This window comes from Macrobrachium nipponense, chromosome 4 (genome assembly GCF_015104395.2).
Source record: "Macrobrachium nipponense isolate FS-2020 chromosome 4, ASM1510439v2, whole genome shotgun sequence".
NCBI classification, from domain to species: domain Eukaryota; kingdom Metazoa; phylum Arthropoda; class Malacostraca; order Decapoda; family Palaemonidae; genus Macrobrachium; species Macrobrachium nipponense.
The window spans coordinates 119,582,453-119,603,572 of NC_061100.1; the positions used below are offsets into that span (position 1 = coordinate 119,582,453).

Genomic DNA, 21,120 nt, shown 5'->3' on the forward strand with positions numbered 1-21,120 from the left:
GGAGAAGATGTCTTGACGGTGTTCAATTTATTTTCCTTTAAATCCTTCGACTCCCTAGTTCCCTTTGACTTTTTCTGTGCACAGCAAACATCATAGTGGCCAAATTTATAGCAAACTCGGCACTCCTTAGCCAATGCGGGACATGCAGCAGTGTATGGGAAATGGCCAGTTTTAGCACAGTTCCTGCATTTGTGAGATGCTGCCTTACATGTGTCGCTATGATGCTGTTGACCACAATTCTTGCATCTGCTACTGAAAGAAGGGTTTTTCTCCTGCGAGTAACTTTTCTTAGGTTGCGGCTGCTTAGCGGCAACCTTCTTTTGCTTCTTGTAGTTTGACACAGCACGTACTGAAGTCTGTGGAGCCTTTAGCTCAGTCGTTGTCTTCTTTGCAGCTTCAAAAGCCCTGCAAGTTAGCTTTACTTCCTCAAGTGTTGCTGTAGTTGGCATGCTGATGAGCTTCTTGGTGAGTTCTTCATTCCTTATGCCAACCAAAATGGCGTGTTTCATTTGCGACTCCACGCAGTTAACGCCTTTACACAAATCAACCTCCTCTGAGAGCTGTTGTAAACGAACGAAAAAATCCGTAATGACTCGCCTTCTGCTTGCTTACATTGCGTAAAAGCTAAACGGCGAAGTGCCTCATTCTGCTGACCCTTTATATAAGTTTCAATTTGAGTTAAAACACCATCTAAAAGCATAGGTGAGTCTGGCGGAATACCCAAATTGTGTTCTAACAAGCGTCTCATCTCAACACTTAGGCATGCCCTTAGCTGTATTAATTGCTTAGGTTGTGGTAAATTATTCCACAAATCTACCATAACAGCATAATCATTCCATCTCTGCTTCCATTCTGTGTATTGTCTATAGGTGACATCGTGAGTTAATGGTGGAGGCAAATTTACTGTAACCTTAGGTGCTTGCACAGCTAAATTAGGCCCTTGGAGAACGCTTGCAGATGTAGGTACTGGGGTAGGGGGCCCTATGCCATCACTTGCTTGAGGTACGGGGTGCCTGGGGCCAGTCATAGCTTCAATTAATGCTTTAAATTCTTTCCTCTGATGCCTGACATTGTCTTCTTTTCTTCTTTCTTCATCTTGTTTTCTTCTTTCTTCATCTTTTCTATCCATGTATTCAAACATCTTGCTGATAAAATCCATGGCCGAAGGGGTTGATGAGGGAGAAGTAGATCTTGAATGTGTTGGAGATGACGTCATGTCGGCGGTGGTTGAGGAAGATGGGGAAGAAACCTCCAAAGTCTTAGGTCTCTTCCCTTTATCGTGTTTTGGCGGCATAAATAGACAATTCAAACGAAATAAGAGAAAATGTCGCTCAGCGCCTTCAGTGTATTGGCGGCATAAATAGAAAATTCAATCGAAAAAAGATAGAATATCGCTTAGCGCCTTCAGTAGTAACGTCACAATGACGTCACAAACGATAGCCAATCACCGACTACAATAGCTCTAGGTAACGGAGCAAGATCGGAGCTGGCAACACTGTAACTGCTGTGGTCTCTTGCGCCGTTGCACACACGGTGAATGCATGTAGTCGCCCCTCAAACGCTGGCGAGTAGGGGTGTGACGCTCTGTTCCGGCCTCTGCAGACGGCCAACGCACACTAGTCCTAATTTAGGTAGCCATCACGATATATTGAGTCACTGTAATAAAGCCCCAGCAATATATTGAGTCACTGTTAAAAAGCCCCAACAATATATTGAGTCACTGTAAACCACACAAGCTCACTGCCAATATGTACGTACATCCAAACGAAGCTCGAGTTCACTGCTGCTTGGTAACTTGGTTACGATGAACACGAACACTTGGTTCTTGCTTGCTTTGACCAAGTTGGTCAAAGTTAATCACTGATCGAAATTCACTTATGGCAAGTCACTCACTGCGCCATCTTTGTTATCTTTCAATAGATAGTTAATATAGGGCTTCACTAAAACACTTACGTAAATCCTTAAGCCATATAATACGTGAAAATGATAATTATAAAAGTTATACACTGGAGGAGCTTTGAACAGTGGCGGGCTATGGCGTAGACTAATTGCAGTGATACCAGATACAGACAAATGAATAGCGCACCACAAAATGATATAAATGCTACATAATATTCCCTATGCTCCGATAAACATGAATAATTGCATTTACGTATTCCTAACACAACATGTATGCTAAATGTGCATTAGAAATACAGGTACATATTAATAATAATAATAATCATACATATAAGTAAATAATTGTGATAATCCATCAAAACTCTTCTTATTTTTTTTCTTACTCACTTTCACCCACTCTTGATCACTCTCACTCTCATCCTGAACCTTTGTCTTTTCACTCTTTACATCACTTTTACTCTCCCTTTCATCCTTCCTTTCACCTTTCCTTTCCTCCTTACGATGACTACCACCTTTACCACTACTACCAACAACTTCAAAATCACCACTTACCTTAGTCTTTTCTTTCACTGCGATCCCTTTACTCGAAGCAGAAGGCCCTCCTCCAATAGCACCTTCACCTACACGCACCTTCATCATTTCTCTTACCTGTTCCATCATAACCTCCATTTGCTTACCCATTCGCTCTTCATTCTCTCTCATTTTCAACTCAACATTCTCTTCCACTTTCTCCACAACTCCCTTTAACTCCCTTAACTCCTTTTGCATCTCCTCATTCTCACTTTTCAACTTCTCATTCTCTCTCACTAACTGCACTTCACATTCCCGGTAGAACCGCAATTCCTCCTCGTATCTCTGTAACTGTTCCTCCATTTCCCCCTTATCTCAAACCTAATCCTAACTTCTAATCTACCACTGCCTTCTGTCCAAGAGTCCGGTTCCCTGTCCCACCTTGACTGTCCCTGTTTGGGTGCCAAAATAATATGGCGGGATGCACTAAAGCAACCTCCACACCCTTGATCCCCCTTACAGACAATAGTCTCCTCACTACACAACTTTATACTTACGTTATCTGTAACCAGACTCTTAGATAAAAGGATATTTAAACTACTCAAATACCTTAATACTATATTTCCTAACATATAACACTTAATATAAACAACCAATACAAAAATAAACCCACAACCTAACATAAACGAACTCTCAACCCAAGACTATATGACATATAAGTGGCCTTATAGGCCAATAGTGCCTCCAGCACTCCAACTATGGCAAGTGAGCCACAGTACCGAGGCCAACGGTACTTCCACGTCAATCGTACTATCCGTAGTCCAGATCAATCCAAATTCGTTCCAGTCGTCAACTAAGGAATATCTATCCTCCAAGGATGATTCCACTCTCAATTCCAAGGTCCAGCCATAGTCGTCGTCATCAAGATCAATCTTATATCCTGGCCACAATCTAATCAAGGTTCGTTCCGAGTCGTAAACGTCAGTCGTACAATTATCCAAGAGCAATCCAATCTGTTATCCACTTCCATGCAATAGTCCGTAATCCAGTACTATATAACGGGAGATAAGGGGACAATAACTACCTATCCACAGCTTAGGTGACGAGCACTGTTTTATGAAGAAAGGTTAAGGAGGAACTGCAGTCTGGAAAGAAATGTCAATCATCACTATTGTACAAAGCTAACTAACTAAATAAACAAACAATTAGAACCCAATCCTATCACTCACATCCACACTAAAAAACAAAAGCACTTACTGTCAAAATCAAGATAGATAATCCAAAAAATATAAATAGTCTAGGAAGCCGAAAACACATTCACCTCTGCTGCAGCCAGAATAAAAAAAAGCACTCACTTGAAACACTCGCTATCGTACTAAACTACAAAAACAAACAAAAAATAAACAACTACCTCAATTACACTCACAGTTGTTTCTATGACAAACTACCGTTCCACCAACCACCGCTCTCTCTCTCTCCTCTCTCCTCATCTCATCCTCTCTCTCTCGTCTCTCTCTCTCTCTCTTCTCTCTCCTCTTCTCTCTCTCTCTCTCTCTCTCTCACTCTCTCTCTCTCTCTCTCTCTCTCTGATGATTTTGACGATACAGAAAATTCAATCCTCCACAGTGTCTTGTCTTGTGATGAGAAGACCTTGTTCAGTAAGTTGCTGATGTCTTTAGGTAAAGCACTGACCTGTTTAGCTAATCAGCGTACCAGCCGGTGGGCTAATTAGGAAGTTATCCTCTGATTAAGGAATTGAATTCTTAGGACTCTTGTTATTAACCAAGCAGTAGCCATCATGTCTGTCTTAGAGGCTATGCAGAGTAACCCTTAGCAACTGGGATGGAGAAGAAACCAGTGTTTCAGAGACCCAGACAGCCAGCTCAACCTCCTCTCATCAGGAATGCTTTGGGATTCATCCCAATCTTTTTGCACCCTCCAACCTCATAACCATAGCCAGGAAAGGAGAAAGGGAAGGAGTCACTGAGGCTGGCTGTCTCTTTCCTCTGCTGACTTGAGTAGGGGATTGCTTGTCGTCTTCCAATGGGCTAAGTAGTAGAATGAAGCAGAGCCTTGAGTAGTATGTTTTTTGGGATGGGTGAAGGCTTCCACTTAAATACCTTCATCCTTGCCCTCTTGAACACACTAATACTATGTACAGTAATACCCTGAACTAACGTGATTTGAGTTGCATGAATTCACAATAGTGCGAACTTTACATTGGAACCTAACTAATTACCCTACTCAAGTTCTTCACAATAGCGCAAACATTTGTGAATTTTCCAGAAACACTGCAAAACCTTGCAAAAGTGTTTGTTTAATGTATTATGTAAAAAACAGAGGGGCAGCTAGAAGTGGGCATTATAATGTTAAGACCTCAGGTTTGTAGCTATGAAAAATACAAATTGTCTTAGAAAATTTGTCATTTATTCATTCGTTAACAAACCGTCAGTCTTAACAATAGGATAGTCTCATACTTGGAGGGAGGTACAAGACATCCAAGACCAGCTGGGGGCCTACCCACCAGTCCAGCTTCCAGAAGAAATGATTTCTAGAGAGGGACTGAAGCCTGTTGAGAAGCTAGATAAATTGATATCTAACCACTCAGACCCTGAGTGACGTACAATGATATATAGGAGAACCATTGTATAGGGAACCAAAGAGAAACTTTGACTGTCCAATTGCAAACCAATGCACCAGGGTTTGTATTACTCCCAACCCCTCCTTGCCAAGGAGTGGAGCATATGCTACCAAATAGAGGGTATGATATTTGTATATTATGCGACCACACTATCAGTATGATTACCTTACTCACCTGTATCAGACCAGTCCAGCGAATGACGTGTCTATTCCTTAACCCGGCCGAAGGAAGAAGGAAAGGTACAAGAGAAAGAAGGAGACCAGCCAACTCACTCACTCATCCACACAATCATCTTAGGTAAGATACAAGTACCCTGTTAAGGGCAACTATGAGTTACACAACCTGTTGGGCAGCCACCACAGGACCCAGGGAAAACGTGTCCGCAGATCTGTGGGGAACATCCTTAAGATAGAAAGAGGTGAAAGTGGACTGGCACAACCAAGTACCAGCGCTCAGCACTCTATGTACAGCCAAGTTCTTTTTGAAACCCTGAGAGGGACCAATACCCCTAACGTCATGCGCTCTAGCCTGCACAGACGTGGTGGTGGTGGAATCATCAAGAGTAAAGTATGCCTGTTTGATGGCTTCTTGTATCCAAAAAGAGATAGTATTCTTAAACACCTCTTTCTTTGTACGGCCTGTGCTAACAAAAAGTCTGCAGCAACCTGGTCTCAGGTGCTGAGTCCTTTTAAGATAGCAACGCATGCCCCAGGCAGGGCACAACAAAAGCTCTTGAGCATCACCACCCACAAAGTCATTCAGTGATGGAGTGGAAAATGAAGTGAACCTCTCATCGTGCACAGAAGGATTTTGGGTCTTGGCCACAAATTCCGGGACAAATTCGAAGGACACCGACCCCCAACCTCTGGTGTGCTTCACCTTATAGCTCAGACCGTGGAGCTTTCCTACCCTCTTGGAGGATGCCAAGGCCAGAAGGAAAACTGTCTTGAGTGTCAGGTTTCTGTCATATGAGAGACGCAAGGGCTCATATGGACTCTTAGTGAAGCTCTTGAGAACCAAGGAAACATCCCATGTCGGAGGCTTGAGCTCTCTAGGAGAACTCGACTGCTCAAACCCCTTAACTAGCAGAGAAAGTGCCCAGGAAGAAGAGATGTCGATACCTTTAAAGGTGTAACACCAAACTCAGGGCCACCCTGTAGCCTCTAATGGCAGAAACGGACAAACGTTTCTCGTTTCTGAGGAAGGTTAAAAAGTCTGCTGTTCGCTGAATAGAGGTTGTGAGTGCAGAAAAACCCCATTTACGATGCCAATCACAGTAGATCGCCCATTTGCCTTGGTAAACTGCAGAGGTAAACTTTTTAAGACTGCTGGACATATGCCCTGCTCTGAGGAGATACTTGATAGCCTCCAACCATGAAGAGACAGGGATTCTACTGACTGGTGGAACCTTTCCGCATTGGGCTGACACAGATGTTGCCAAGGGGGAATCTCCCTACCTCTGACAACAACGACAGCAGATTTAGGAACCATTCTGCCTGAGGCCACAGAGGGGCTACCAAAGTCATCCTGAGACCATGTGAACTCATTAGCCTGTGCAGAACCTGACGGATCAAACAAAACGGAGGGAAGGCACACACCTCCAGGTTGTCCCAGGGTTGTTGGAATGCATCCTTTGCCAATGCTAAAGGATCTGGAACCACTGAACAGAATATCTCTAGCTTCCTGTTGAAGCGAGTCGCAAAAAGGTCCAGCATGGGTCTCCCCCAAACCTGGAAAAGCTTGTCTGCTACCACTTGATGAAGAAACCACTCTGTGCCTAGGATCTGGTCCCGGCGACTGAGTTTGTCTGCGACCACATTCCATTTGTCTGGGATATACCTGGCTGAGAGCTCTACCGAATTGCTGACCACCCACTGATGAACCTCGACGGTCAAGGCGTAAAGTTGACGAGAAACCAGGCCTCCCTGTTTGTTCACATAGGCTACCACTGTGGAGTTGTACGACATGAGAACGACAGAATGACCTTCTACCTTCTCCCAAAACTCCTTCAGACCCAGGAAGGCTGCCTTCAACTCCAAGATGTTGATATGTTGCTGCTTGTCCTCCTAACTCCAAACGCCTAAAGCGATGAGGCTGCCTAAATGAGCCCCCAACCTGCGAGGGAGGTGCTGAGAATAGAAGGAAGTCCGATGGAAGAGAATGCAGAGAGACACCCTTCAAAAGATTCTGGTCGTCCAACCACCAACGAAGGTCTTCTCTCACTTCCAGAGACAGAGGAACCTTTAACAGGGGTGAGTTCCCCGCCGGAGACCAGAATTCTCCTAGTATCCATTGCAGAGACCGAAGATGAAGACGCCCATGAGGAACCAGCTTCTCCAGGGAAGACAACACTCCCAGAAGAACCTGCCACTGATGTGATTCCGACAGGAAGTTGCGCGCCACCACCCGCAACTTCTCCAATCTCTATTCCGAAGGGAAAACTTTTGCCACTGTTGTATCGATGACCATGCCCAGGTAGAGAATCCTTTGACTGGGTACGAGGTTCGACTTTTCCTAGTTGTCTAATATACCCAGTTCCAGACAGAACTGAAGTTGATGATCCTTGTCCTGCAGCAGCTTTTCCCTGGAAACTGCCAAGACTAACCAGTCGTCGAGGTACCACAGCAAATGGATCCCCTGAGCATGGGCCCAACTTGACACGAGAGAAGACCCTTGTGAACACTTGAGGGGCTGTCGCCAGCCCGAAGCACTATACTTCAGACGTCTTCTTGACACCGTATTGCAGAAAACAATGTCTATTCTTGACACTTGAAGGGCAGGAACTCCTCAAAACCTCTTGTAAAACGTTTCTTCTTTGAAGTTTTGCTCTACGTCGAAATGCCTCGGTCGTCCACTCCTGACGACGACTTGACCAGAATTCAACCAACTCTCGAGGGACTTTTCCTCTCTGATCCTTCATTGGTTCCTTCTTCTCTTATCTCTCTCTGACGATCTCTGCTGCTGATCTCTCACTGATAATCTGATCTGTGGCTCTTACTGATGATCTCTGCTCCCTCCTACTTCGTCAGTCGTATTTATAAGGTATCCTGTGGACGGAGCCTACGGTAAACGTCACAGACTCCCGAGATTACCGGAACTTCTTAGAAGAATCTAGACAACGTATTGTATCAGAAATCGCGGCGTTCCTCACGTCACGTCGGCGCCTGTCAAGTTCCACAACACTCCTGCCGATTCTAGAACCATCATGAGAACAGGCACCTCCCACACATGCGCGAATGCCTCCTTGGTGCAGAACTTCTCGAAGATGCGTTTTCCTTTCCTTTATCTTTCTTTGCTTATACAGCAATTACCATTACAAATGCAAGTCTCCAAATCATCTTGTACAAGAAATCCAAATAAAATTCCATCAGCTTATTCAGTCAGGACTATTAGTAAAAATATTTTAGATTCCAGCACATGTGGGAATTGAAGGAAACAAAAAAGTAGATACAGCTGCCAATAGCTTGAACTTTTCCATCAACAATTACACATGCCCCAGTATCAGACTGGGTAACATCTATTAAGCCATTGATATATGAAGGCTGCAAATAGATTGGACATCAGTGCCAACTACAAACAAAAAGAAATATAAAAAGTGAAGTTCTTTCATGCATGTCGTCGTCTCAAAAAGAAAGAGCTAAAGAAGTTATGTTAACAAGACTACATATAGGCCATACTAGATTTTCACAAGGTCATTTGATGTCAAATCCACGCTCAAACCCAATGAAATGTAATAATGCCAAGCACCAATGACTGTCCAACGCTTATTAGTTGAATGTCCAGTTTGGAACCAATAAAGAAGCATTTATTTTCAAAATCCAACATTAAAAGGCATTCTTGCCGAAGGCAAAGATTTCTTATTTAATAGGATCATCATGTTCCTAAATAAAACTGGTTTTCTGAAAAAGTTGTTTTCAGGATTAATTGCTGAAAATCAGCCCAAGCAGAGCCTTTTTTAGGCTCAGATGTCAGGGGTAAACTAATCCTCTATAATAATGATAATTTCATCTTTCTCACAATTTAGATGTTCTTGCCTCACTGTTTAGTATGCTTTGTATGAGCAAATTGCTGCTGCTTCTCAGTTGGGTGGTTAGACTGGACATTGTTTGCTGTAAAATGATATTAAATTATCCTGGCGGTTTTCTGTGAACATCTGTGTCGTGGAATGGTAGCTAGGAGTATTTGTAAGGTGTCTCAGAATGTCAAAATAGTAATTGGATGCAGCAAGCAAAATAATCTTTATTTAAATCATCATTATTATAAAATAGATGTACCGTTTAACCTTTGGAAATTATAAATTTTCTCCTGAAAATATTTAGGTTTTTAGAGTTTTTGGGTCTTTAGAATTACAGATAAGAGATCATAAACCTGTATTTGGGATAACATGAGGGTGAAGGATGTTATGTCAGTATTACATATTCACTATATACTTTATCAAATATATTAATAAATACATAGCAATCATATAAAATAAATGTCATAATGCAATTGCAATGTTATGTAAGGTGTCTTACTATTTGATAGTGAAATTTTACTCTTATTACTGTATTTGCACTGTGATGTTTGTTCTTAGTGTTGTTAACCAAGAATGCTTTTGAATAGGTACTTTCCCGAAAATGCAGACCTTCACACAACGCTTGGGTTGTTGTTTATGCAGACAGGCAAGCATCAACAAGCTTTTGAGCACCTTGGGACAGCACTAACTTTTGATCCAAACAACACACGTGCCTTAATTGCAGCGGGTTCTATGATGCAGGTGAGTAATAACATTTCATTCCTTCTGCATGTATTGTGTGACTTGAGCTTTTCAGTTGCTTACTGCAGATAAAAATTTGCACTTTTATATACTACATTAAAAATGGAAATTAGTAATGTGGCTATGGGAGAAGCTGTGTGTGTTCACATGTTATTGTCTTTTTTACTTTGACTATTCTTAAAAATTACTTAAGAAGTGTTTTTAATGGCATATAATACCATGAGTATAAAAAATATCACAATTTTTGGAAGTAAATTGTATTTTTCCTAACTATACAAACCTGAGGTCCTTTACATAAGGAATTACTTTCGGCGTAGCTGGAATTACGGCCGTTAAATTCTTGAACAAGGTGGTTAGGCAGTAACTACCGTGTGGCAGGTGGGTAGGCTAGCCTGCCCGGATGTAAACACACCACTTTGCCTTCAGCCCCAGGTTCAGGTTGAGGGGTGGCATGAGGTGGGCATGTATGTAAAGGACCTCAGGTTTGTATAGTTAGGAAAAATACAATTTACTTCCAAAAATTGTAATTTGTTCCTACACGATATACAAACCCTCGGTCCTTTACACAAGGAAGACTCACTGATTGGTGGGAGGAATCTGAGTGAGCCTCTAGAACTGACTGAAGTTCTACACACCTAGGATACTCCTGGTCGTAAGAGCGAGGAGTGCCCTGCCTCTGACAACTTGATCGGAGTATAGGAGCTGCATGATCAAGAGTCAGACTTCTGGGCCTTTTCGAAATGAGTAAGGAATCATAACTCATCCGAAAATGGGCTGTGAAGAATATTTGGAGTCAGAGACATTATTGCAAAGTTCTGGTAAGGGTTTGCATTTTTGTCAGTCTCCTTCCTCCCCTTGCTAGAGGAAGGATCAGGATTGCTTCTATGATTCTGATAAGAAACATAAAAAGGATGCTTATGTATAAGCTTACTGGATCAGTCGTCTGACCAGCCAGTGTAAGCTCGAGTCCTATCCTCAACCTGAAGGAAGAGGAGTGGAAGGACAAGGTGTGGAAGGTGGAGAGGCCAGTCACTCTCGCATCCTTCTTACCTCTACAGCTGCACACCATAGGCGAGATGCAACTTGTCTTCAACCTGCAAGCATCCACCACTGGTCACAGGAAATGAGGTTCCAAGGACCTGTGGGCAGACCCGAAGGGAAAGATAGATATGGTTGCAATGACCTTATCTATCTTCCTGTCTGACATATTCTTCGGAGTGATGACAAGTACCCATCCACTGGACTATTCAACTGCAGCGAAGTCTCTCACGGTCTCGTAATATTCCGCAGCAGATAAAGACACCGACACTCTATGGTGGGTGTCGATCCTTATGGGTACAGGAACACGCCAATAGGACAAAGTAATGACTGACTGGATCAACCAATACAAAGTCCACATTGTAGCTCGTGACGGTCTCGGACTATTTAACAGCTGCCGACTGACTGCGCTCAGTGTGAGGCGAGCAGTCATGCATCCGAGATGTAGTCATGTGACACTAACCTTTGAAGGGTTATGCCAAGAAACCATACAAATTGTCTTATCATGTTTGCTACCAATGTTGGAAGATGAGATGGTGATTCTCTCAAGGCATGCGTCCATCAGACAAAAGTCAATTGCCCTCTAGAGACCGAGGTCCCTGATGGCAAGACAGAAGTTCTCACAGTAGTTGAATCTCAACTAAGGAGAAACAATACTATATGCCAGTAAAAGACTAAGGTGAATGCAGACCTACGTCTTCACAGCTGAATCGAGAGAAGTTAACTCTCAAGATTCTGAACATGGAAAAAGTCCTGTCGATGACACCAACCAGTGAAGATGGCTTTAATCCCTGTTGTTTTATGGAGGACTGAAAGCGCTAAACCATACTTCATTGCTGTTCAGTGAGAAATTGGAGTTTGCAATGAAAGTGGAGCGCTTTTCAGTAATGAAAGCGCAGGGATTATACTGCCTGAAGAACTGCTTCTCATGGGCTGGATAAGGGAGGACATTTCTTTTAGTACTTGGAAGTAGAGCTGGCAGGGCGGGAAACACGCGAAGTCTTCCGTTATTCATCTACAATTCGGGGTGAACAAAGAATATTTGCACACCTACGAATTACGAGATGTATGTAGAAGACAAACTCAGGTGTCTGAAGAAATCATTCTGCGTCATCGCAGCGGCAGGTGCGATGAAGTGGAAGACTAGGCTACAGACTTCTGTTACTGTGAGGTAAACAGAAAGATGATAACAAGTCTAGTGAGATATCTCTGTCTGAAAATTCTCGTTACGGCAAAAGGCAATGCAGTAGAGATGTTCATACACGTATGCGAGAATTCCAGCCAACCAGATACCTAAGTCTGTGATTGCCGGGCAGAGATTCGATTCGGTAGTCAATCATCGCAGAGGACGAGAGACAATAGCCGGCTGAACTATCTCGGAGAGCCAGCTGGTACTGGCTGCGGCAGGCAGGGCTGGCGCAGCCCGTACACCACTAGCTCTTGTTCACTTGTCGTCCTGAGTTGCCAGGTAATCCATTCCAAGAAGGAATGCGTTTGGCTAGAACCATTGAGCGCAAGAAAATACGTTTGAGCATTTGCATTTTAACCGAAACGGATTTCGATGAATGCAAACGCTGTGGTGTTGTTGTTGTAAACAATACCACAGGTATCGCAAAATCGAAACTGGTAACTCTTGGGAGGCTTGCAAGGCAGTCCCGAGTTGTAGTTCATTTAAGAAGATGCTATTCATCTCAGTCACAACCCGTAGATTTAACTACAGTATGTGCCTACACCCCGGACAATTCAACTGATAACAGAAGCATGTCGTGAGGGAAATATACGTAGTGGTATATTTGTAGGTTCGTGTATATAGACCTCCAGCCTAAAGTCTCTTCCATTCGAGGAACAAGAATAAGGACTGGAAGTCGACCTCCTTCATTCTCTAATGAAGAGAGTGAGGGTGAAGTTTTCCCGAAGGAAGACTTCTATGGTGATAACAGGATACTGAAGACAATTAGTTCAAGCCAAACTGGATGTTCCCAAAACAGTAGCACTGGAGAGGCATTCAAACTCTTGGTGCTATCCATCCTGAATGGTTTGACGTATGTTGGGTAAAATCCTAGAATTGAACCAAAAATATAGTCTCTTGGGTTTGAGTTCCGAGGAGCAAACTCCACTGAATTCCTCTTGTTTCCTTGTTTCATTCTGGTATAACCAAGAAATAAAAGGAAAAAAAGAGAGGAGGATTGACTGTTATTGCCCATTCTTCTCTATCCCGGGGTTGACCGCCTACTGAGGCGATGGACCGTCAGATCCATTCAGGCTGAGCCCCTCCCAAGATATTCTTCCTTCAGCAGCAGTACTCCTAGAAATTCCAGGAATTAGAGCATTCAGCAAGATTCCAGATTGTCGTAGTAACAATTATCAGGGATTCTCATCTCGCCCACTCTGGACCGTGGTTTCGCCCATGTGTTTGCAGATCGTAGAAGACCAAAACACTCGGAGAGTGCTAGAAATCCAAAGAATTTTAAGCGCTCGGCAAAACCCACCTGAATTTTGTCAGACGATCATCGGGTGGTGGTCCTCCTGGTTCCTGTAGAAATCGAGGAGGAATGGGCAAGATCCTTCCTCAACGAGGGGGACTTACGTCCGCTAGGACCTGAAGGTCCCTCCAGGAACCCAGTCCCTGATGTGGAATCCTACGGAGAACGCTCTGCAGGATCCCTCCCGTCCCTGTCGCAGCCATAGGAAGAGAAGGAATGGGGGAGGAAGATTGGACGCTCTTGCTCGCCTTGCCAGTGGAACTAGCAGTTGGAGAAGCAAGTTAAGGGCAGCCATCAACCTGCGGTGATGGCCGCTCCGAGTCTAGGAAAACGTTACCGTCTGGAGAAAACTTTTTCCTGAGGAGGGGTACGAAACTCGTACTGTAGGCAAAACGTCTACCGCCACCGTGACCGTCATCTGGGTGGGGCTGAGTGTGCACCTGATAGGAGAGAGCCGATACCGTCCTCCAACGCGTCCCAGTCCTTGTTGAGGTCGAAACCTCTCAAGAGGATCGAAGGGGGAGCCCACACCAGTCTCTGGGTGCGTGGTCCAGCGGGACCGTCACATGAACAGTGGTGATGGTCACTCCGTGAGTCTAGGAAGTGTCATTGTCCTTGCCAGCCCCCACGATCTCCTCCAACCACTTGAGCGCAAGATCTGTTTGGTCCCAAGACCGAACCAGGCTCGTGGCCGGACTGTAAGAAGTGCATTCATCACGGTCAGTCCTGTTTGCCTCGTTCCTCCTGGTGTAGCCTGAGGAGGTTAAAGGGACAGGTGAGGGAGACCTGACGCTCCACCCTGCATACTAGCAGAACCAGTAGGATGGGAGGACTGCAGGCGACCACCAACCCACGGTGGTGATTGAGCTGCAGGTCTGGACCAGCGGTCTCCTTGCAGAGAAGCGCTGAACCAAGGACTGTAGCGTCAGTCTCAACGTCAGGGGAGCTGCTAACAGTCATGCGAGCAGTCTTGTCCTGGTGGGAGCGACGGTCGGGTGACTGGTAGTGTCCACTAACATGGTGAGAGTGAGTACCGTCCTCTTGACTCACCATGGTACCAGGTCCAACCGAGGCTGGACCCAGTGACCAGGCCCAGGTGAGGCTGGACCAAGTCTAGGTGAGGCTGGACCAGGTCCAGGTGAGGTTGGACCAGGTCCAGGCGAGGTTGGATCAGGCCCAGGCGAGGCTGGACCCGGTGACCAGGGGGGACCTCTTTCCAGCCTCTCTACGTGAATGGTCTGGTGGGAAGGTCACGTCAACCCTGGGTACCAGACGATCGCTGTGCGAGCGATCGCCGGTCTGGCAAGTCACCTGACCAATTCTTACCATCCTTCCGCTCCGTGCCTGGGTCCTGACACGGTGAGCGTACTCAGCAGTCTGGACCTTGGCTGCACGGTCACCCGTAGGTGACTGTACACTCGGTGACGCTCGCAAGCGAGCAGCCGAGACATTTCCCGGTCCGGAGGTGGAACCTCTGGAGCCAGGAGCAGAGGAACCAGCATAGCCGGTACCTCTACGGTCCCCGTCTTCTTCTTCCCTGGGGAAGGAGAGACAGGCCCCATTCCCGGAGGAACAGGAGGACCAGCGGAAGACCCACCTGTCTCTCCGGTCGGAGCAAGACAGACCCTTAGAAGTCTCTGTGCAAGACCTCTTAAGGGGGGGTTGAGGCCACCTTCTTCTTCCTTGGCTGGGGGGCCTTTGAAGTGGAAGGGGTAAAAGACAGAGAAGACGACAAAACCTTCCACTTCTTCCTGGACTTCCTCTTCGCCAGTTTCCTCAGGACAACCGACAGGTCCTCCATCCAGGACGGAGTTGGGGCTGTTGTGGTAGCAACACGGCCCAACTGCACATCTCCGGAGGGACTGCGGGAGCAGCAGTGGAGAGAACTCTTCCTTGAGGAAGGTTATGAAACCCTTACCTGGCAGGCTAAGCGTCTGTCACCACCGAGACTGGTTGGTTGCACGAACGCGACCGTCGTCCGGGTGGGGCTGAGTGTGCACCTGACAGGAGACAGCCAATACCATCCTCCGACTCTTCCAAGTCCTTGTTGAGGCTGAAACCTCTGAAAAAAGAATAATTAAAAGAGGGCTGGATGGGCCGCCTCCACTGGTCTCTGCATGCACTGACCCGCGGGAACATCACATCAACCCTGGGTACTGGATGATCGCTGCGAGAGCGATCACCCGTCTGGCAAGAGTCACCTGAGCAACTCTTACCATCCTTCCGCTCCGTGCCTGGGTCCTGACACTGAGCGTACTCAGCAGTCTGGACCTTGGCTGCACGGTCACCTGTAGGTGACCTTACACTCGGTGACGCTCGCAAGCGAGCGGCCGAGACGGTTCCCAGTCCGGAGGTGGAACCTCTGGAGCCGGGAGAGGAGGTACCAACGGTGGATAACCAATACGAAGAGCTAACCAACCAATACTGCTGTAAACACAATCACCACTGTTAGTCTGTAAAATAAGGAAAAAAAGATTAAAGTAATAAGGATACTCCACACGCATCCAAGGGCACCGCCCTCCGAAGTGAGAGGAGATCCCCCAAACATCAACACCACACGCCCCTTCTTCTACCTTTGTCCGATACTAAGTGAAAGGATGAAGGAGAAGAGAAATTACCATAAAAACAAAAGAAGGACAAACCTGTGAAGTTTTCCTCGGTAATTTCCAAGCGTAAGCGTAATTTTTGGATGAATACATGTCTCGTTACAGGATCAATATCCCTCACGTTAAATACATGTCTCATCCTCACATTAAATACATATCTCGTCCTCACGTTAAAGGGTGAAAGAATGTAAATAATTTGTTGGCATACCTTTGCTGCCGACTCTTAACACAAGTAGAGAGGCGACTATAAAGGCTATCACAAAAAGTCGGTTTGTATATTAGTTGAATTTAATATTAATATCAAACACCATATATACATATTTATTTAAAAACAAAAATAAACCAAAAAGATCCCACCTGGGTAAAAAGATCAACGACCAGTCAGCCAGAGCTCACAAACACACGTCTTCATCAGAAGACCGCCGAAAGCAAAGTGGAGTGTTTACATCTGGGCAGGCTGGCCTACCCGCCTGCCACACGGTAGTTACTGCCTAACCACCTTGTTCAAGAATTTAATGGCCGTAATTCCAGCTACGCTGAAAGTAATTCCTCATGTAAAGGACTGAGGGTTTGTATATCGTGTAGGAACAATATAAAATTTAAGGGAAATGGGACTTAGGATAAAATTCCAAACATGAAAAGTAGAGGTTTCTGTTATTTTGCAGCAGTAAAGATTCAAATATAATGGTAGTGACACAAAGCGTGTAGATGACACCAGTGTCACCCCCTGTGGAGAAGGTTAGGAATGACAGAACAGTTTAGCTCATTCTATTTCTGCGACACTTTGTTAAACATCTGGTGTCGGCAGCAGTTATTAATTTTTCGCTGGTTATTTACTGGACATCAGTATATTAACCAAAGGAGGAATAGCTTCAGCCAAAAGCTTCAGGATGAGTTTTTCCTTGTTTTGTTGTTTTTTTTACTGACATAGTACATCAATACAGTAGGGCCTCGATAATCGCAGGGGATAGGGCCCAGAACCCCCCGTGATAAGTAAATACCCTTGTTATCCTGGTACCTCCCCTAAAAATTGCTTTAAACTGCCTACTTTAATAATTAACCCACCCAAGACCACTATTCAATGTTTATAACTGCCTACTTTAGTTCAAGCACCAAATATGTCTTCAACTATCACCTTAAACTAAATTCAAGACAGTTTCAAAGTTATTCTTTCCTATCTTCAATTTCCCCTTCATCAGATCAGTAAACAAAAGTATATTACCTAACAATTCCTTTCTATTTTCATGATTTGGCTGCTGCACCAAACTAAAAGTACGTAGTATATCTATTTTGTGAATGAACATATTTATGATAAAAAAAACATGATTTACTGTAAAGATTACAGCACCCAACTATAATATTAATGTATAAACAGCAAAATACAGCAATAAAAATCTAGTTTTGTCTTTTGTTTATGTTTAGAATCAGCTGATGGACGTTTATTACCGAAAGAATTATTGAGAGAGAGAGAGAGAGAGAGAGAGAGAGAGAGAGAGAGAGAGAGAGAGAGAGAGAGCTTGGGATGAGAGTAACTGTTAAATAGCTTGAGAGAGCAGCTTAGGACGAGCGTACTGTTACTAGCTTAGCTCGAGAATAACAATGAAATTTGTATTTTAAATATTTTTCTGGGCTCAGCTCGTGTCGCTGCGCGAAATATCCTTTAATCTATTATTTCTAGGGTAAATGTACTAACACTACCAGAGAATAAATAAAATAAAGAAAAAGGTCAGTATAACTGACTCGCTCACCCTCCAAGAGGGTGTCGGTATGAACACTAGGCGAGTGAGACCACTACCACGAGCCAAATACCAATAGAAATCTCCCACAACAAAAACCCTCCATGAGGAGAGCCGACCCACAGAGTGAGCAGCTCGTACTACTACTACTCCATCCCATGCTGCCGACTGCTGCGCCTCTAGTGGCCATCCTTTTCAGTTAGCACCTCACGAGCAGACGTGATATTTTTCTCTCTGTGTTTTTTGTGCCCTTTCGTTGGATTTATCTATGATGGAGCGTGCAGCTATTGCAGCAGCTAAGTTAAGTACTCAGTATTTATGGTTAGTTGGTTTTTTCCGGCCCTCGGTCAGTATTTGCCGTTTTTTAGGTTAAAATACGTACTCGGGGTCGAAGCATGGCAGCATGGTTCTGCCGCGTGGTGGGTTCGTTCTCGGTCTCCCATACCTAGAACATCCCATTCTCTATGTACGCTCTATATTTATTATCCGTTTTACTTAGGGTACTGTCTACTCAGGTTTGTCATGCATGCATGTCTTTTACCTTATGTAGGCTTCTTCTTTCCAGACCCTAGTCCCGGCTCTTAGTATCGGCCTCTGACTAGCTTTGAGTGGTAGACTTTCCTTCGGGTTAGTCGTACACTCCTGGATTTTTTCTCCTACTTTATTGTTTTCTTTCTTTTATTTTATTTTATTACCATGTATTTTGTTATGGTTAGGTTAGTTGGGCGTCTGGCTTAGCCTAGGTCCTGGCTCCTTGAGCCTATGCTACCGCTCATCAGTTCGGTTGCTTCCCTATAGCATCTCTCTGATCAGTCGGTTTTGGCCCAGTGGGTCTCTATGCTACCGCTTTTCAGTTCAGTTTGCTTCCCGATAGCATCTCTCTGATCAGTTGGTTGGTCCTAGGTTTAGTTGTCTTATTTTAGCCTTACCGTCTCGTGGTCACTACGCGATCACGAGACAGCCAGACGCCTGCCCAGTCCCCTTCCCCCCCTCCTCCCACGCTCTTCCATAGAGTCGGGGGTGGTTAGGGTGTGGTTGGGGCAGTCTGCCCACGCTCGCTCCTCATACCCGAGCATGCCTCCCTCTCTCTCCCCCCAGGCGGAGGGGCCAGGGAGACGGGACAGACCCAGACTGGACGCGACCTCTCCGGCTTCTCGGTCCGGCCCGGCCCGGTGGTGATGTGATGGGGGGTACTGGCCTTTCCCCCCATCCGTTGCTTCCTTGTCGCTCCGGTTCGCTCGAGCCTGTATGTCTCCTCGCTCTTCCCGACCTTACTAGGTCTCCTTTCATGATCGGAGTCCTGGCATCCAGCGGGAAGTTGTTTGTCCACCCAGTAGGGTGGACCGGAACATACAGTGGGTCCCTGCTAACCGTACCGTATGGCTGAGTTTACTAGCACTCCGCTACGCACTGGACTTGCTCCGTTCGTTTGAGTTTTAGGTTTAAGAGTTATTAGATTAACTATAAGTTTATCTTAAGTACCTTAAACCTCTTCCCCCCTCCCCTACATGTTTTACCGGATTCTCCGGGATTATAGCCTATTCAGGCGGGGCAGGGGGGGTTATGCTAAAATTTTTTCCGAGCTCCGGCATGCAACGGAGTTCTTCTGTCCTTTAGCCTGTAAGTGTTATTCTTTAAGATACTCATGTGTCTTCCCACTTACAGGCCACCAACTGGTGAGCATCCCGGGATGTGCCGCCACACTTCAGGACCCATGTGGACACGAAGTTTGCCGGTCCCATGCTCCCATGCGCGACTCTGCACGGGGACATCCAGGTCTGGTACCATGAGACGTGTACCATTATGTTACGAATCTGGTGATGCCAGCTTTTAGAAGGGGTGAGTATTCCATCTCCGGTAGCTGCTCCGCTTCTATTTTAGTGCTTAAGTTTTCATCATCCACTTTAACTTAAGGCATCTAAGTTTAAGTTATATTTAAGTTTTAGTGTAAGTGATTCTTAAATCTACTTACGCCCTCTCTTCCAGGCGCCGGCAGTGAAGGATACCGCACTGGCAACCCTGCGGGCCTGGGTCGGCGGTTTTGGGAAGAACGCCGCCAAGGGTATGCCTTACATCTTGGAGAAGCGTTGGCGCTGTTAATCTTCCCCGGAGGCAAGGCGACAGGATACGTCGACCCAGTAGAGGCGGCCCCTACTATCGCCTTCATCCAACAACAGCTGGCTGCCTCATTAACTGATCAAGACCAGGATATCTCCACAGACGTCGCGACTTTAGATATTAATGTAGAACCTATGGTAGGTGTAGACGACCTGTTGGTCGAGGTAAGTAGGGTGGACACCCAAGGGTCACCCTTGGGTGTGACTGTTTCTTCTACCTCCTGCAAACCCTCCTCCATCCTTCCAAGGCTTTACAGGTGATGAATTATATACTCCTCCTGACGCTTCGGTTAGACCTAAGGTCAAGGGTCAAGCAGTGAAATCCTTGTCTAAGACGTCGTCGTCGTCTAAGAAGTCGACTTCGGCGTCATCCTCCTCACGTAAGTCTCCGGCTGCGAATCCCGGAGCAGACAAGGTCTAAAACTTCTAGCTCCGGCTCTAAGTCCTCGAGGAGTAAATCCTCCAGAGAGAGATCTCGCACTCCGGCAGAGTCACCAGTTCCGCTACCCTTGGTTCCGGTTTCAGAGCCCCCCCTCCACCTTCCGCAGCAGCTCCGGCCTTGGACTCCAATGCTGTCCTGTTGCAACAGGTGGGCGACCTGGTTGGGTCCCTAAAGAGTAGCATGGAGCAAATGATCTCTCGTCTGTCGGATAGGATTACTTCCCAGGACTCCATTATAGCCGGACTGAGAGAAGTCCCTCTAGCCTCTCCTTCACTTTCCAATACGAGTGGAACTCAGCTTCCTCCGTATGACTCGCTACCTCCGTTCTCGATGAACAATCCATGGAGAGTAGCGTCATACGCCCCCTTCCAAGACGGTCTCATTTCCATACCGGAATTCGGAACTCGAAGGATAGAGGACTTCGAGTTCTTCCCGGTAGACCTCCAGCCTCCGTTCATAGGCTACGCAAGGCTTACAGCTTCAGCCATGGTTCGGGATGATAGGGTGCCTAAGGAGACAGTCCTCTATTCACGAGACCAGGCTCAGAGAGAATGGCTCAGATGTTTAGAGGACATGGATTGTTCCAATACCAGGATACAACCTTTCAAGAGTCCCTTTACCATTTTCACAATGGATGAGAGTACCCCGCTCCCGTTCCTGACAAAGATCGCGAGGTCTACCATCCCAGCGGCCCAGAAGGGGGACCCCATGCCTCAATTGAAGGAAGCAGATCCCACATCTCCGTTGCTCCCCTCTCAGCCGGAGAATTGTGGGAGGACTTGCCAAACACCTTCTCAGCTGGCAAACTCAAACCGGACTGTGCTATGGAAGCAGTTTGGGTGAAAAAGAAAGCTACCCAGGCTCCAGATAGCCTTATTCAGGCTGAATTTGA

At 45.7% G+C, this 21,120-nt stretch overlaps 1 protein-coding gene across 1 annotated transcript in view; it reads left to right on the forward strand.

Moving 5' to 3' along the window:
• The window catches only part of LOC135211099 (Bardet-Biedl syndrome 4 protein-like), a gene marked incomplete at its 3' end in the record, with an annotated part of 240,495 nt that overhangs the window by 176,981 nt on the left and 42,394 nt on the right, over window positions 1–21,120 (forward strand). The window contains 1 exon segment of the mRNA XM_064244182.1: window positions 9,653–9,806. Within this exon segment, the coding sequence (XP_064100252.1) occupies window positions 9,653–9,806 (154 nt within the window).